Source organism: Gymnoscopelus microlampas (assembly GCF_963454915.1).
Source record: "Gymnoscopelus microlampas genome assembly, chromosome: 20".
Classification (NCBI taxonomy): domain Eukaryota; kingdom Metazoa; phylum Chordata; class Actinopteri; order Myctophiformes; family Myctophidae; genus Gymnoscopelus; species Gymnoscopelus microlampas.
In genome coordinates this window covers 32007573-32026813 of record NC_139957.1, presented here as the reverse complement: position 1 = coordinate 32026813, position 19241 = coordinate 32007573, and the positions used below count along the sequence as shown (strand labels likewise).

Genomic DNA, 19241 nt, shown 5'->3' with positions numbered 1-19241 from the left:
CAATTTTATTTGAACAAATATGCATGGAAGGATATTATAATAATACAATATAACTGGCACATCTGCAGTATTTGGAGGTGATCTCCCTACTCTTCAATTGAGAAATCTTGACCCTGGCGTCAGGGGAGGACCCCTACTGGCTGATAATGTCAATAAAGTTATTCAGCCAGTCTGTTTACATGATGCAGCTAGCCCAGGCCACTAACAGTAGATACTGTAGATAGCTTAATGTGCACGTCATTTTGAACAAGTACTACTGTATGTGTACTTTGGGAAAAGCAAATAACCTATTCCGTGCACCATGGCTTGCCAACTCGGAGGGCAAACTTGTCAACATGCAACGCCATTGCCTGCTTGGTGTGGGCCTGGCGTGCCTCACAAGCCTCGACGCCTCACTGTCGGCATGCCTGCCTTGTTTTCAAGTGTTTTAAAAATCACAGAGGTGGGGGGCAAGGACTGCATCCTTATTCAGAGGGAATGACATTCATGCACAATGGACGAAGATGTGCTGCTATCTTTACTGTAGTTCAGACATTTTTGCAATTACCTCACTCCGTTGGGAGAGGGAGACAACAGACATAGAATGTAAGGACTGCAGTTTTAAAACATGGTGCAAAATACCACAAATCATATGCTCTAAATCTCTTCATAACTTCATTTGATTGGCTCAACAGCAGATTTGAACTAGAAACACAAGACACGTTCAAATCTGCAAGTGAGCCAATAAAATGAAGTTATGAGATACTGACCCGGTACAGGATATGGGAATGCCACCTTCTGGAAAAGTCAACTACAGTACAGTCATACACAGAGCCTATGCTGAGTGCATAGAAGCTCCATATGAAACAGCAGTCTGAGGTGGTTGCGCTTGCCTTACCGTCAGTAGATGCACCAGATCTTTGTTCGCATCCAGCCGAGGTGGGATCTGCTGCAGTTGAATCAGGTCATTGATGTGGTTGTAGAGTGCTTGCAGCTTCTGGACGTTCACCTTGTTCTCATCCAAGTAGTCGGACATCGCCTCGTTGACCGAGATCAAGTCTTTAAGGTGGACACCCAGGATGGGGATCTTAAATCCTGCACACCTGCTGTAAGCCTGTCTGTAGTTGTCATAGTTCCTACAGGAAGACAGCAGGTCTGTCATCTCATTCAGCACCTGTGGGGGGGGGGGGGGGGGGGAACTGTATATTATGCTACTGTATATGGCAGTGGTCTTTGGTGTGCCCAAGGCATACCAAAGGGAAAGTCAAAACCGCAAGGCACACATGTATTTATATCCATGTAAAGTAGCCACTATAACACGTGTTATCACTCTTTAAATGTTAGTTATTTACTAAAAGAAAATACGATTTTGAAGGGTATAGAATTTCCCTCTGTATTAGGGAAATGCACACAGTACTGATATATCAAATTACAAAATGATTCATAACTTTTTTGTATACTGTAATGTAGTTGTATACATGTACAAAGTGTATATTAATGTGTAAAATAATGTGCGGTTATCACAAAATCCCAAGGCACACCTACTGTAGACTTGTGTCACACTCGGCAGATCGTTTGAGAACTACTGGTATATGGCATTTTGTACATGTACATTTTTAAAATAGAGATCTATTCTGATTTGATCTAACCGTCTCTGAAATCCAATGAGCAGGTCAGAAACCTGTGTGTTATCTTGTCACTAATATTACTAGAACAGCATTTTACCATTTGGAAAAGTTGGAAGCTTCTTGTCTCAGTGCGACTATAAAATACTGTACAGGTCCATGCATTGACCTCCATCATTATTGTAATGCCCTGTTCAGTCTTCACTAGACTTCTTAAAAGGATTATTGAAAGACTCATTCAAAATGTTGCAAACAGTGTTCACTATCATTAAGGCAAAAAAGAAAAACCTATGTCGTACTTAAAATATCCGATCCACAAGATCACAACGAGTCACGATGCAACGCATTGTGAGCTTGTAGATATGTCTTTTTTTACCTACCAAATGTTTTACCTATGACAAGCCCAGAATAGGGACATCAGGTTGAAAGTGATTAATCATTATGGTCCTACTTTCTGAGATGAACTGCCTATGACCTGAGATCTGTAACAACTGTATTGTCTTATATTCTCTCAGTACTATTGTTAGCCTCTTTCTCTCTCTGTTTGTGTATGTACGTTGCATTGCAGTATCCGGTGTGGGTGCATTGCAGTATCCGGTGTGGGTGTATATGTGCAACTTGTAGGGGTGGGGTAGTGCGGGAGAGGGATTTCTGTAGTATATAAATTGACTTGTCTTGATTCCAATAGGTTGATTGCAGCAGTCATTTAATGGTTAATTACCATTAATAAAACAACTGCATCAGAATATGTTAATGTACTGTGAGTAATTATAAGCATTGTCTAGCAGTGATTGAATATGATATATGTAATATACTGCATATTGGTATGTAATATACCATAATTGATGTGTCATATATAATATATTATACATGATGGAATATTATGATATATTGATTTTGATAAAGAGGCATGTGTGGCCCGTTCAATACCTTGGAGACCTCACTGGGGACATGCGAGCTGGTGTCCTTCAGTCTGGAGATAGCACTGTGACACAGGCCTCCCACCACCGCCATTAGTGTGTTAAAGTTGTGCATAAGATGCAGGCTCTGGTGAAAACATAAACATTACATGAACAATAGATGAAGAGATATGAAGAGCATGTTTCAATCCATTACCACAGGGGTTCTCAACCTTTTCAGGCCGCGACCCCCAAAATAAAGATATTATTTCCCGCGACCCCCCGCGTGCACGCGCGCGGTCCCGTTCGCGCGTGCGAAGGTTATTTAATTATAATAGGTTATGTGATAATTGTTTATTATCAAAACATTTTTGCAAAAAGTGGGTAAATTGAGTAAATTAACTGATAAAACATGAATTAATGATAACATAAAAAATATTTTGTAAAAAAAAAAAAACTTTTTTTTTTTTTTTTTTTTTTTAATTCACCAAAAAATCTGGTGACCCCCCCAAATTATTTGGCGACCCCCCTGGGGGTCGCGACCCCCAGGTTGAGAACCACTGCATTACCACATTGTACCCATCCTTTCTCTCCCACACGCGGGCACACACGCACGCACGCGCACGTGCACACACACACACACACACACACACACACACACACACACACACACACACACACACACTTAAACTCTCTCCAGGTACTGTAGCTGTAGACTAGTTACATAATTCACGCAAGTTTTAGTTGCATAAGCCACTCGACGGTTGCTATCTGCTTATCGCCGCGCTGACATCCAGCTCATTGTTTTATGCAAGTGTTTTTTTCTCCGTGTCAGTTCTCTGTTCTCTCTATTCATTTCCTCAGCAGACGGTTTTGATGTTCATACTTGTAAACAGCAGTGGTGTAAAGTAGCTAAGTACATTTACTCAAGTACTTGACATAAGTACAATTCTGAGGTACTTTTACTTCACTTGAGTGATTCCTTTTTGTGATACTTATAATTACTTGACAGCTACTAGATACTACTAGTTACTTAGATTTTGTTAATTACTACAAAGCACACATTAACCATAAGCCCTATTTATAAGCCCTATTTATACTTCAGCTATTTTAAAAAACGGATCCAAAAGCTCACAGCGCGTCGCAGCGTTGTGAGCGTTGAGTACTGTAGATCAGTTTTAGTTTTTTTTAAGTTGAGTACTTTTACTTTGCTACTGTAAGTATATTTTGATGCCATTACTTTTGTACTTTTACTCAAGTAACATTCTGAATATAAGCCTTTTATTTGAAACAGAGTACTTCAACTTTAGTAAATAATCTAGGTAGGCTACTTTTTCCACCACTGGTAAACAGCAGCAGCAGTATGCATGCCTGCAAGAGAGCAAGAGGTCCTACAGAGTTCAACTGTAGAGCTGGTTCTCTAAAACAGTGGTTCTCATTCTTCTCAAACATTATCATGTCAAGGACTCACACTTTGATATGTATTTGGCCTTGGACACCCATCTGAAAGTACTTTGTGCCATAGACTCCCATACAAGATTTGTGTTGTCAAAATGTTTCAGAAATAGTTTTAGGGAAACTACCGATCCAAGCTCACAATGCTTCGCATCTTCTGAAAAGGGGGCTTAGTTGTACCTAAACCAATCATAGTCTCAGCCGATAGGAAGTACGTAACTAAGATTGGACTTTTGGGTATTTTGACATAAAATAAATACATTATTGGATATGCTCTAAAAGTGTGAAAAACATATTTTTCACTTCATTAAGTCTCAAAGTGTTTACTTTTAACATTTTCTCATTTTGCTGGTGACCTCCTGGATCACCTTCAAGAACCCCAGGGGGTCCCCGAACCAGTGCTCTAAAACCAGAACTTCACACGAGAACCCAGCCAGGAGTGGGACCCCAAATGTATCATAGTATTCCTTGACAACTCACTTAACCCTATATACTAACGGACCAGAGACCTATACTGTAGGCCTCTATACTAAGCCCCCTCCTTTTATCACACCACATATCTTCGGTGGAAATAGCTGCTCTACAAGCTCACAATGGGTTGCGCCGTAGATATGCTATATTCCCCCGATGTTTACCCCAGAATAGGGACGCTAGTGGTTATCTGGTTAATATTCCAAGCAGTCTATTAGTGAACGTCTTTGATGGACTAAAAGCCTGGCACTGAGCTCTTGAGAACCATTAACAGCCCTCTGTGAATATGCATTATCAAACCTCAATTTACTACACCACACTGAAGATGCTGAGTGGGATCACGCTGTCTATGGGACAGAACAATACCACATAGAAATCCAGTGATAAACAAAAGTGGTAAAAAAATAAAAATAAAAGAAAGAAAAATAAGTAGGTATATTTTTAGACACACCAGTAGATGACCAGATAGATAGATAGATAGATATCGGCCCGGACCGCTCTAAAGTAGCCTGGCAGCGCCGTGGGTTCGAGTCCCGATCCCGACGGCCTTAGCTGCATGTCACTCCGCATCTATCTCCCTATTTCCTGTCAACCTACTATCCTGTCAATAAAGGCATAAAAACGCCCAAAAATAAATCTTAAAAAAAAAAAGATAGATAGATATCACCACCCCAATATGAATGACCGTCCTTAATTTAACTGAGGGTGTAAGAACAGACCCACACGGTCTGTTAAATGAAACCTCAGGATTTTAGAACAGTACCTGTGCCACGTGAATAAACTTGGTGAAGACCTCAGCTCTCAGCTGAGCTGTAGGCCTGCTCAGCACCATCAGCTGGACCCACTGGGAGACCCCGTTGCACAGGGTGATGGAGCGTTCCATGGTGGGAATGTCCTTCATGCAGCAGCTACGTATGTAGTTCTGATAGTCTACAAACTAACCATGTGAACAGACAAGAAATTAATAGTAGCATGGAAACTGATGGAAAGCATTTTCTCTCAAGGGGCCATACCTAATTTCTTAAAGCTGCAATCCGGATTCTTTTTTTTTTCATAATAAATACAACTTTCTTTTTACCAATTTGTATGGTATGGTAGAGTATGATAATACAAGCAGTGGCTGGAGGTGGTCTCTCTTCCATTGCCACATTTAGACCATAGTCTGGCAGTCGGGTAGGACACCTTTTGGTAGCCCTGCCTTAAGCTCATAAGCCCAATATCTCCCCTGGCCAAGGGAGGATTCCCTCTTGGTTTCTCACGCCAGAGACCTGGGTTCGAATCAGTGTTACAGTTGCACATATCTGTCTCCATCGGGAGAGGACATAAAACGTACGGATTGCAGCTTTAAGGTATTCTCAGCATGAAAGCTTCGGGCAGACACAAAAGGCAACCTGTTGCAATGACGGCCCGTACTCACTGATATTCTGCAGAACGATTTGAACTCCAGGTACGTGAGATGTTCCGCTAACTCAATGGGCTCCAGGTGATCAAACAGGAGAGAGACCTTCCTCTTTTTACTACTGTTAGCCTTGATCTTCTGACTGGCCTTCCACGACCAGTCCCGTTCAGTTCTACAACACAACATAGCAAACGTATTACGACAAAGCACCGTGGTGCAAACACATAAAAATAAGAAATCATAGTTTCAAGTAATTTTTTTTTACAGAGTTTACTGGTTTTAGGGTTTTCTTGTCATGAAAATGGGATTCTTTAAGGTCATTGAGACCTTATGCTGCAGCTACTGTACACTTGAAAATCTTCAGTGTTAATTTATCCTTTTCTAATTCTGAGTGTACAAATGACACCAAATGGTTTGTACTCTTTCAGATTGAAAAAGAAGAATAGAGCGCGCACACTCACATGCTTCAGTAAACATGTTGACAATATTTGTAACATTTGACACTCGAGAACTGTGCATCACACCCACATACATAGACACCCACAGGTCATGTGTAATTAATTAGTGGGCGGAATCACACAATAGAGTCACCATACAGTCGAATAATAAAAGATAAATTAAGTGCTATATATTTATTATGCATCACTGAAAACCACATGTGAAAAAGCATGATTAGAAGAGAAAAATAACAGATTCACATAAGCAGGTATAGTTAGTCCACAATAGGGAAACAAAAAAAGAAAAAGTGTGTGTTCTATCAGCTTTTTACATGAAGTGCAGATGTACTTACATCCACTTGGTTTCTAAGAGAGGAGACAGATGCTCCTGTCCCTGATCCCTGATCAGTTCCCTGAACTGTTCCAGATGATCCGACAGAGTGTGGTGCAACCGGAACATTATCCAAAACTCCTGGATCCAATACCTGGATGCAACATATTTCACAAATTAATCACCGCACGCACGCGCGCGCGCACGCACGCACGCACGCACGCACGCACGCACGCACACACACACACACACACACACACACACACACACACACACACACACACACACACACACACACACACACACACACACACACACACACACACACACACACACACACACACACACACACATCATTATGATACTGTTGACTCTAGCGAATACATTTAAAAAAAAATATATATATATATATATACAAGTGAATTTATATGTTTATTTACACACACACACACACACACACACGGACAAATACTAACCTGATGAGGTGACATATCCTGTGGCACTCAGCAGATTGCTCATTGTCCACTGCTGTTTTAAATGTAAGGACTCATTAAGGAAGAGGCGACTGAGGATGATGAGTAAATTGTGGCCTTATTGTCTGTTTAATTAAATGTACTGTAGGAATCAATTCAGCATCCTCTAAACATTGTTTCAGGTTTTGGCACACATGATAATACACATTGAACATGAAACTACAGCGCACACAACTCTTCGACAGAAACTAGACAAACCAAATTAAAAGCCAAACAGAAATGACATTTGGTCGTTGTGGGAGAAAGCAACCACCATGGGGAAACTGTGATGAGTGTCATTGAATGAATCATTCTACAGTCAACTGCAATCCTTGCTCCTTCTACTGTGGAACATTATGCAAAGTAAAGCAAAGTTTTACTGAAAATAAAATGCCGGTATGCATAGAGCGCTAGAATATGTGTGTGTGTGTGGGGGGGGGTAGTAACATTTAATGTATTCTCTCACTATAATCTTGATTATGGTTTCATGTGTTGTGAGGCCGTGATATCACTGCAGGTATTTATTACCTACAGGATGCTGTGCCCTACTCACAATAACACATTATAGCCCAGTGGATTAATAGAAAACATCTCTTTATTATGTGAAACCACTTTTTAAAAATGGCCTGACATCAATTGGCAGGGATCAGCTCAGAGTGATGCACATAAAAAGGCTAATTGCGTCATGGGAGCAGAAGAGCAGCCCACGCAATCCCAATGCCAGACTGCGATAAAGGCTGCAAATGCCTCCTGTTTGTCTGCTGCTTGATCCTAACCCACATATTGACCATATTTGATGGATCCTTTTGGGCCTTCTGCTCAGAATGAGAGGAGGGGCGGGGAGGGTAAAAAATAGAAAGAGGTGCCCCTGATGCTCCGTAGTGTGACATGGGTCTTCTTGAGCAGGGTCTGTTTTAGCAACCGAGGGGTCTGTGTTTATATATAGCTGAAGTGGACTTGTAATGGTTAGAGCCAGAGGTAATTAACACCTGAAACCCAAAGCGTCTGAGAGGCTTCATGACGACACTACTCTTTCCTTGAATGAAAGCCTAGATTACATAACCCTGTAATAAAAAAAACAAATCTACATATACTGTATGAAGTGGTGAAAATGAATGTGCGGGCATAGACAGTTTTTAATGGGCCCCAATGCAAGATGGAAATAGTCTTAGCTAAAATGCTTGGGGATACAGTGGGCTTACACTACAAGAAAAATACAATACAAAAACAAAGGAAGGGAAATGTATGCTGTGGTGTTACTAATTCATTACTAGGGGTATACACAAACTGCCAATCACGTTTTAGGTGAGACTGACTGACAGACTTCAGCCAAATTTGGGGATTTAACGGCACGGCTCTTCAGGAGGCTAGTCATCTATAAAAGGGTCGGTCTGTGTGTCCGTCTATCTGTTTGTCTAGAGTAATCTTGCAAACCGCTGGACCGATCAGTGCCAAATTTCTTTTTCACATTGCCAGTAGGCTAACTTAGTATCTCCGCAATGTTTTTTTTCACATAACCCTAACCTCAGCTGTTTTAGATTTATGAGAGGTATACTTCAGTCAGAATATAGAAAGATATAGAGTGGTGAGTTTATCCAGAAGGTCACTGGAGGTCATGTGGAGACGATGCATGGCCAGGGTGATGTTCATCAGGTGGCTGCTCCCACATACACATCCATCATTATCTGTAAGAAGAAGCAAAATGCACAGACATCAATGTAATGCTACATAATCATGAGGTCTACTATAATCATATCATATATAATTCTGACAATTGAGTTCAATCAATGGTCAGGCTTTTTTAATCGGTCAATACTTGCCTATACAGTATATCAGATACTGTATATCAGTATCGGCGTACATTATATGTTTTCCTATATGTGGCGATATTAAAACCTTTTTTATAGAACATAATGCAGAAAAGATGCTTGGGGTAGTTATTTACAGGCGTATAGTTTTAGTGCACTTACAGTACAGTAAGTTAACAGTATGTCATTTTTGACAATAAAGTTAATTGTGAAACTGCTAAATATTGTGTTTCTCACACACGCACGCACGCACGCACGCACGCGCACACACACACACACACACACACACACACACACACACACACACACACACACACACACACACACACACACACACACACACACACACACACACACACACACACACACACACACACACACACACACACAGATATCTGCCGGGGGGTTTTCTCCGTAATTGTTAGGGGCTTTCAAAGTAGCTAAGACCCAAACGCAAGGGAAGAAAGGCAAAAACCTGACATTGAAGATTTTAGTTTCAGTTTTTTTCTCCAGTAACACACTTTAGCGGAACAAGCAACGGGGACAGACAACAAAACCAGGCTACAGAAAACAGTCGACAAACAACAAACATTCAGGGAAAGACCGGTATAAATACACTTGGAATGACAAACGTGAAGAACAATCAACCCAGGGATTGGCTGGGGCAAACAGGACACAGGTGACACAAATAAACAATAATCACAGGCAGGAGACCAGAGCCATATAAGAAAGTTCTGACACTTGTGTCAACTCTCATTGTAAGAATGGAATGCATAAGTGCTCTGTCTATCTTAATGAGATTGTTCAAATGTTTGGAACTATAGCCCATAGCAGCCCGCTTTGAGGCGAGATCAAAGTGTGACGTTACTCTCTCTTCTACACTCAGGGAGAGACAAGACAGGGAACAACTACATGAGAAGGCAAGAAACACAAAACCATTTAAATCACTTCAAAATAAGGTACAGTAACACAAAACACATTTCAAAATAATATACAGAAACACAGATCCTGACAATCTTACAATAAATCTTACAATAAATGCACGGAATCTCTGTATGTATGTACGTCTGTAATCCACGTATCTCGAGAACCGTCCGACCGACTTCAAACTCGGCACACGCGTTGCCGCCTACCTGAGGGAGTGCCGTGCCCGGCGTCGAGTCGGTCAGATAGGCGATCGTCCAGAACCATTAGAAAAGGCTCTGTCCGTGGCCCAAATGAGCCAATTGATTGGCATGGAACAGCCTAAGCTTGATTTGGCAAATTCCCCACACCTGTCGAATTCCCCACATCTGCCATTTGATTACTTAGTCAGTCCACTTTCCACAGTCAGTTTGCACTCTTCAGACATTCTCCACAGATGTTTACCACTCCACAAGGACATTCCAGAACTGCCATCCCCCCAATATGCCCATATATGGGTATACCCATGTATGGCCATATACTGTTGTTAACTTCAGGGATCTCCATAAATGGGCGTCAAAGGGACATGGGTAGACAGACAGATACAGAGATCTCCATATATGGGCACAAAAGGGACACATACAGACGAGACGGTACAGTACTCTGACAACAAGTATAACGGGTATTTCATAACAGGGTGGGGTCACTCATTCCCTATTTGCATCGTTCCCAACTTGCATCGTTCCCGAGTAAGCCTGACGGGCACAGGTCTAATTGTCTAAAATAGCAGATATACAATCTCACTCCGCATGTCGGATGATACCTGTGTCGTTTGGACCATGGTGGATTTGGCCACACCCTAACTACCTGTATGTGTGTCTCAAATAATCCATGGAATAATAGCATTTTTCATGACCTCAGTATTTCTATTTTCTTTGTCATAATAAATCATAAATCAGCACAAATCATGCTCAAGCCATGGCATGAATACTTCAAAATGATGCACATACTATACAATACCTACACTATAATTAATTTTGTAATATTATTAGCACACACCGTTTCTGAAGGTACGTGCATTTCCGGTGGTTGTGTGACTGCTATGCGGTCTACGCTTTGCTCATTTCTCACTTCCTGTCTTTGTGACCAGACCACCTTCCCTGTCTCGCTTCTGTGTCTCTGCAACACTGCAAACACTACAATAGACTTCATGGAATCCCAGGAGGCCACAGTCTTTTGCATCAACTACTTCTTCTCAGTAACTCAAGACTAGAAACACACTCAATTATACCCTATTAGTAACACATTACAAACATGTTAACCACTTAAGCTCTGTTTTATACTTTGTCGTACAATGGTGTTGCACCGCGAAAATAGCTCACAACATTGCATCACGACACCATGGTTAATGTTTAACACCAAGGCCAGACCTAGTTTGATCTCACCAATCATTACCCACAAGTTTGATCTGATTAATCATTTCCCTCAGACCACTGATATTCTACTCAATATAAGCTTTATAATCTGTTACTGTGCTCAGCCTAGTACATATCAGTCTGTCAATATAAACCAGAGATTAGAGTTTTCTGGCTCTTGAATCCCGCAAACTGTGACATGACACAGGTCAATGGAGAACGAAATGCAAAAGTTGACAGTTCAAGCAAACACTGTACTGGAGTGGGCAATCAACGCCATAAATGATAATACTAAATTCCGAAAATCCATTGGCATTCTCCTTTAAAGCCTAGACATCTGGCATTATCTTGACGCCAACCAGGACATTAGGTTTCCATGCACCCACTTTTAAGCCATATCGCCTTGGAAATATCTCAGATGCCATGGTAACGTGCTCCTTTCTAATCTTTGTTATCTATATGCAGTGGGCCACTCCTGCAGCCACCTAATCCTGCCCTCATATCCTGCACGGGGCGTGTTTCTATTTGCACCACCCTACAATCTCTACCAACTAACCATAGTCAATCTCAGGGAAATGTGACCTGACCAGTCCTGGTAACAATGCATACCAATCTGAGCCAATGGATAACTTATTTAGAGAAAAGGGAGTATAAAAAAATACTATAATGAGTAGATACGGTATTAATAATGATGGAGTTCACGTAGCTTCTCTTTTAACACCTCTATTTCTGGGTGTTTAGAATGTACCTGCTTATTAGCTTACTTACTGATGAATTATTGAGATAATTGTTGATGGTGATGGTGGGAGTGTGCAGTAAAATCTATGAGGAGTGTACAAATGGAACCAAATGGTTATATTTTTTTCCATTTGTATAATTTTTGGAATTCAAATAACACTAGATTTCACTGTGTACACTATTTTCACCAGAATACTCAACGACCTCACACCACTGTAGCACAGTGTTGTGTGAGGGAGCTACTTTGTGTCACATATAGAACATAACTTTCATAAGGAATTCCTGTAATAATTCCCTGTTTTCCTTTCACTGTAACTAAATAGCTTTAATTATCGAGTGGCAGTCTAGCTTTACTTCAAAAATATTTTCAAAAAACAGCCAGATATAAATCGACCAATCCGAGGCTTTCTGCAAATATGTGACAGGAAGCCGTGATTCTCCATCAGGTAAACAATTGCTCCATCCTCTTTTTTCACAACTTTCCAACCACTAACGCCGTTGGGTTAATTGCTGAAGGAAATCCCCTTTGGAACGGACGGTCTTACTCACTGGAAAGTTAGGAAAGCTGCCAGCCGCTACAGTGGGAAAGGAGGGACGCCGTATGATGACAAACACCGCTGAGAGCGTGCTGCAGCAGCCAGGCCTTTGCCTGGGGTGTTATCTTAAGCTCTCATCAGCCGCACTAACCGGCGGGCTGCTTTTCCTTGTTTTGACAGGACGCTATCATAATGGATGGTACCTTTGTTTTCAAAAGAAGTCCAAATCAGATACATAGTGTGCATGCACGCTTGTCTCTCTCTACATAATCCTCCACCTCTCTACCGTTATTGTAATTTCGATGAAATTGTATATTTGTCAAATTTATTATCATAAGCATTTTTTTCCCACAACTAGTCCTATTGCCTGAATTTGCCTCTCATATGGATGGGTGTCACTGTTTGTTTTCGATACCAATACAGGTTTCGATGTGTTACTCATCGAAACCAATATGTTCATTTCTAAACATTATTAATGTAATTAATACTGTACATTTCCAAATACCTTTCTGTGACACTTCTTTGTTGGATGAAAGCACATTTCAAATGAACATTTAGACACAGCTTCAGGTTTTTCTAGTCAGTAAGAATACTCTGAAGATTCTTGCAGGGGCCCTCATACAAGGTTATTACGATTATGCATGCTCCTCATGGTATCACAACACCACCAAGGCCTTAAAAACAAGGCTCCAAACATCCCAAAACAAACTAGTAAGGCTACTTCTCGGCCTCAATCACAAAACCCACACCACAACATTGGGATCCCCCTGTATTTGTCAAAATACTTCCAAAACGTTAATGAAGTCCACGATCATAACACCAGAGGCAGCTCCACGAATCATGTTCAACCCAGATTTGGCTCAACAAAGGGAATAAACTCGTTCTCATGCTATTCAACAAAAAATGTGTAATGCCCTACCAAAAGGAGTAAAGTAGTGTAAAGCCCTACTCACTTTCAAAACTGCCCTAAAGATACACCTTCAGGAGGCTGCAATTCGAAAATGGCCGATGTCTAAGTCTTAACCTACCCCCCCCCCAACCCCCCTCCCCACTTTTCTTCTTCTCTTGTACATATTTTTCACTCTCATACCAGTAACCTGTAAGTTGATTGTATGACGTTCTGTATAGTAGTGTGTATATCTGTCTGTCTCTTATATGTCATCATGATTTGTGTGCATGGGGATCTCATCTTAAACAAGCTCAGTGCTTAATGAGTCTCCCAGTTTAGTAGACCTTGTATTGTGAATTTGTACTTCCATGTACTGTTGTTCTCATGTCTTACTAAATAAAGTACATCAATCAATCAATCAATCAATCAATTTCACTGTATGAATCCAATGTTTTGAAGCTAAACATTTAGGCCTAACCTTACCATTCAGTGCAGCTGTAGTCTACACTGAAAAATACAGTTAATTTTGATCTGAGAGTGTGCAAATGAGCTTAAATTGAACATTTTGGGTCCCTGTGTAGGCTGAGCATGATGATGTCAACAGCTATTGATCCATGCCTTCATAGTGCTCTGCGTTTCAAAGAGCGGTCTGCATCTAAAGACCAGTGTGTGGAGAAGCTGACCTTTAGGGCTCGTCCGGGCTTGAAGCAGCCATCAGGTAATCCTTCAAATAGCTCTTACGTGGACGGTCACATTTACCTCAGGGGTTCGTCTGTGATGTGAGGCAGGAGAACCAGAGCAATGCTCCGCCACATCAGCAACAGCTGATATGAACAAACCGATTCTGTTGACCACCTAATATATAAAGTATTTAGAAATAAACAGGGCTCCGTCATTAAACACATCTTGTTATCTCAATGGGATTTCACCAGCATAAATAAAGGTACAAAAAATAAGTGTCTCACAGCCTCAGCCTGATGACCTAAAAGTCTAACATCAATCCCAGACTATAGAGAATTCCCTTTAGTCTAGCGGTTAAGATGTTGGCTTTCCACGCGGGAGACCCGTGTGGAAAGCCCGGGTCGAATCCTGGGCGTTACACACACAATAAAACCTGGGAGCTGCCCAGTACACCCACAGTCTTATACTGTTGGCCACTCCACTGAGCTGCTCCACTAGAGCAGCTTGGGAATCAGTGCCTTGCTCAAGGGCACTTCAGTGGCCTTGGGGGTGGGGTAAGTGGTGGCAATTCACTTCCCCACACAGATTTTCTTTTCTGCCGGTCCGGGGAATCGAACCTTTCGTCAACAAACGCGCTCCTTGAACCTTTAGGCCGCTGGGTTGAAATACAGTATTCTTGACTCTGGATGGTTTCTAGAGGGTTTCTTTCTTAAATTACTTTAATTCTGACAAATGTTAAATGAGCACCAAGCTGTCACCTCCCCATTCTAGCACATGACAGATACTGTACATGTAATTATGAGATGACATTCACTGTTCACTCCATTGTACCACAGCACCAATGCTTCATTTGTGTATCCAGGCAACAGTATTTGAAAGCTTGTCTCTTCAAAGACATAATCACCATATCTCTGAGTTCACTGCAGACAAGTCAGTAAAGTCCCTGATTTTCACTGGATTGAACATTGAACATGTCCAATTAATCAGTTTCTCTGCTTATAAAATCTTCCTTATGGCTAATTTGTCACTGAAGTTAATACAAACGATGCACGCAAATGCCTTAAATTGAATATGAAAATATAATCTACAACTGCTAAAAGACAAATTCCCCAATGCCCATTTATGAGTATTTTTGTTATGCATTGTTGACTCATATGAGCTTACACATTAAAATCCTCAGTGTTCATTTATCCATTTGTAATTCAGAGTGTACAAATTGAATCAATCAATTGACCCTTACAGTTTCAGTTGATTCCATTTCAGTTAAATTAACACTGAGAGTATTTTACTGTGTAGAAACCTGCAGTAGCCTACAAGCTTTCATGAAAGCATTTACAGTGCTGTAAAATGCTTTCAGTCATCCTTCCCTTCCCATCTTATGTTAGAGGCCTGTCTAAACTTGTCTTTAGTTTACTCCAAAGTCAATAATGACATGTAGCGTGAGAAAAGGGCCAGACAGGAAATTAACAAACATTTCAGTGTTACTTCTCAGGTTTAAAAATTACCTGTATGTGTTCACTGAAACAGAGCAAGCAGTAGCCACAAAGCAGCATTAAGCTCAATTTCCATCCTGCAAAGGTGTCACATTTGCCAAACATAACTGATCTACAAGCTAACAATGTTTGTGCTACAGATGATAAAATAGTCTTAAGAGCCCAGCAGCTCTCACTTTCAATCAACAACAAATCAACACTGGAGTTCCTCTCATAAAAAAATCTAAAAAGTGCAGTGCAGTAGCAACCCAATAAAATGTAATAATATATTAGGACTATTGTTAGTTTAACCACTATATGTATATACTTAATTGACCGGTGTCCCCCAGGGGTCTATAATTGGCCCACTCCGTTTTTACCCCTCTACAAAGCTCTTTTCCAGTTTGCCTAAAATAGACAATCTACAAGCTCACAAGGTGACATGTTGAGAGCTTCAAGTACTGTACTTAAGCACAGTTTTGAGGTATTTCTACTTTACTGGAGTACAGTATATCCAATTTTCAGTACTTTTACTTCTACTCCACCACATCTCAGAGGCAAATATTGTACTTTTACTCAACTACAAAAATTTGAAAACTTTTGTTAGTACAAAACATACAGTAACCACTTCAGCCCTATAGTTCGGCCATTTGAAAATAGCCGATATACAAGCTCACATCGGGAGGCATTGTGAGCTTGTAGATATGCTATTTAGATCTGCTATTTTCATGGGACATTCTGCATAATAATGAGTAAGATACGTTTACTTTTGGTACTTCAAGTTTGATGCCAATACTTTTGTACTTTAAACTCGAGTAAATTTTTAATTCCAGACTTTTATTTGTCAAGTGGTTGTAAGTAACAGAAGAGGACTACCAACACCCTAGTTTAAATTGTGTGTCCAACACAGAACACTGTGCTGCTTGGCCTGCATGCCAGCAGCACGGCTGGTCAACAGTGACTTACCGAAGCTCTGCAAAGAAGACTGGATGAGCTCCTCCCAGGTCGCGCCTTTGGTAAAGTGTCCCAAGGACATCATGACCTTGCCGTGCTGGGTCATCTGGGCCGGGGTGGGCCTGAGCACCCTCTGAGGACGCTCGGGAGGAGACACTCTGGGCCGCGAACTGCATCCCAGAGTCACACGCCTTGAGGGGGTCCAGAGGAGAAGAGTGAGGGGGGAGGGATTATTGTGAGAAGTGTACAGTGTTTGCTCCAGGGCTGTGCAGGGCTTGCTCCAGGAAAGACTGTGTGTGTGTGTGTGTGTGTGTGTGTGTGTGTGTGTGTGTGTGTGTGTGTGTGTGTGTGTGTGTGTGTGTGTGTGTGAGCAAGAAATATGTCATTCATATTTTCACCAAAATGAAAGCTATTCTTTAACGTCTAACGTCAAACGTAACACCTGACATCTGGAGCCAAGCTATTCATTGTTCTCATTTCCTTCCCTTGGGGAAATAACTGTTGATTGCGGACATCCAGTTTAAAGTCTCTGAATGACCAGTGAACATTATTTGAAAAAAAAAAGAAAAGAAAAGTTAAACATGCAGCTAAAGTACAGCATATCATCAGACAATAAAGCAGGACATGGAACATCATAGTCCATAATATCCAACTTCACATTCATATTCATTCAGCATATCCCTCACATTCATTCTATATTCAATTCCAATAGACGCTGCTATGTCGGCAGCGAATGACAAGCCTACATGGTCGCAAAATTACAAATCTACCATTGAGAAAACTATATAGGATCGCTTTTTTCCTGTCGGTAAAACAAAAACACTATAAAACTTACGGATGTTCCTTTTCTTTTTCGCTTGATACATTCCCATGTTGATTGCTGTCTTTTGACTGACATCCCATTGCGATGTACTGGGCAACAAGTGGCTGAACCAGGCTGTCCATCTGTGTTCTCTTCTCTTCGATGAGAGCATTTCATTGTGAGCTCAGCTCCCCATATTTGTTGTGACTTGTCAATGAAGATGATGACACACAGACGAAGACCCGTCGAGCTGTCTAAAAGTGGGTGGAAACGCACTAAACAAAGGCAAAGCTTATACTTCGTCGCACGACGGTGTTAAGCGCCGAACATAGCACGATCTACAAGCTGACAACGCGTCGTAGCCTGTGATCAAGACTATCATAGATATTTAATCGAGTCTGACTTTTACTTTCGTATCTATAATAGTCGTCTCGTCTTGGTCCCTACCCCCATAATAGTCACGGACATCCACGGAAAGCCCGTAGCTCTGTTCTGTACATGTACAGAAAAAAACATAATACGTTCTTAACCTGTAGCCTCGGATGTTAACTCGACATTCGGAACCTGTGTGGACTGTATTAGTCCGTATTTTTCAATAGATATGTGTTTTAATCCCGTTTGTGTCGGATTCTGACGGAAGTTCCCTGTACTCCTCAATGGGCGGTAGTGACGGGGCGCATCCGGTGAAGGCCGGTATTACACGCAATGTAAAAAGGAAGCATCGTGGGAAGGAATGGCGTTCGGCACAGACGTGATTAAAACACATATATCTATTGAAAAATACGGACTAATACAGTGCTCAAATATTCCGAATGCCGAGTTAACATCCGGGGCTACCGGGTAAGCATCTTATATTTTGCATTTGTACATGTTCAGAGAAATACGTGGCCTAAATAGACGCACTAAAGTTGCATGAAAGTGCTGACTGCCGAGGCGAGATAGATTATGGTTTCTGATAAATTAGACCCATAATATTGCTCTTATTCTTTTCCATACCATTTTCTTTCTTTCATCATGAGGTGTAAAAATACCAATATGTGACTGACATTGATTTGAGTTTTACAGGCTATAAAAAGCTGATTAATATTGGTTGATTTCTTCTGTAATTTCTCACTTCTGATCTGTCAGTTTTCTGAACTGAGATTTAAACCTTATTGTACCTTCATTCTACCAGGTATCAAGAGCATTTAAATTATTATTATTATTATTATTATTATTATTTAAACATGCAAATAATTAGGGCACAAAAATACAAGAACATCAAATGGTTGGGATTGAGGAGGGAATTGGAGGGTATTTTGTTTGGGGCAGGCTACAGAATGTTTTAACAGGAAAAGCCACCCTTTCCTAATCTAATTCAGTTACAGGAGCACTTCTCATATTTTCAGCGTATCTTCATAATTCCTCACTCATGCTGAATACCGCCCCAACATTCCAGGCTAAATGCATTCCAATGGTCCCATTTGCATTGTTGTGTTAAAATTATCTCTTCTTATTTTCCTTTCGGCTGTTCCCTTAAGGGGTCGCCACAGCGAATCATCTGCCTCCATCTCACCCTGTCCTCTGCCTTCTTTCACACCAACTAAATTCATGTCCTCTTTCTCTACATCCATAAATCTCCTCTTTGGTCTTCCTCTAGGCCTCCTGCCTGGCAGTTCCAACCTCAGCATCTTTCCACCGATTATCTCTAGTAGTAGCTATGCATTTATTCCGACTGTTCTCACCAAGTTTTCACCAAGCGGGCCATCTGGCATCAGATCTGTTATTTTCTGCAGTGCACAGTATAAATCACCGTTAGAGGGTCATTGGAATACAAGAACGCTCACCCCAAGCCAAAACATGCTCGCCCTGGGTCAAATCCGGCGACCTTGGAATGGTCGCCAGCAGGTATTCCTAAACGTAACCACAGTAAAACTATGCCTAAACCTAACCTTA

General features: G+C 41.2%; 1 protein-coding gene across 1 annotated transcript in view; it reads right to left on the bottom strand.

Annotated features, from left to right (window-relative positions):
• LOC311036713 (RAS guanyl-releasing protein 1-like) overlaps nucleotides 1-17597 on the bottom strand; it is a 36934-nt gene extending 19337 nt beyond the window's left edge. Inside the window, exons 1-9 of the mRNA XM_084045609.1 lie at nucleotides 17340-17597; nucleotides 16517-16695; nucleotides 8688-8793; nucleotides 7073-7135; nucleotides 6619-6750; nucleotides 5847-6000; nucleotides 5193-5366; nucleotides 2535-2651; nucleotides 878-1153 (exon numbers count right to left, since the gene is read on the bottom strand). Coding sequence (XP_083901735.1) covers nucleotides 878-1153; nucleotides 2535-2651; nucleotides 5193-5366; nucleotides 5847-6000; nucleotides 6619-6750; nucleotides 7073-7135; nucleotides 8688-8793; nucleotides 16517-16695; nucleotides 17340-17449 — 1311 coding nt within the window. The 5' untranslated portion in view covers nucleotides 17450-17597. The remainder of the gene's footprint in view (nucleotides 1-877; nucleotides 1154-2534; nucleotides 2652-5192; nucleotides 5367-5846; nucleotides 6001-6618; nucleotides 6751-7072; nucleotides 7136-8687; nucleotides 8794-16516; nucleotides 16696-17339) is intronic.
• Nucleotides 17598-19241: the final 1644 nt, after the last annotated feature.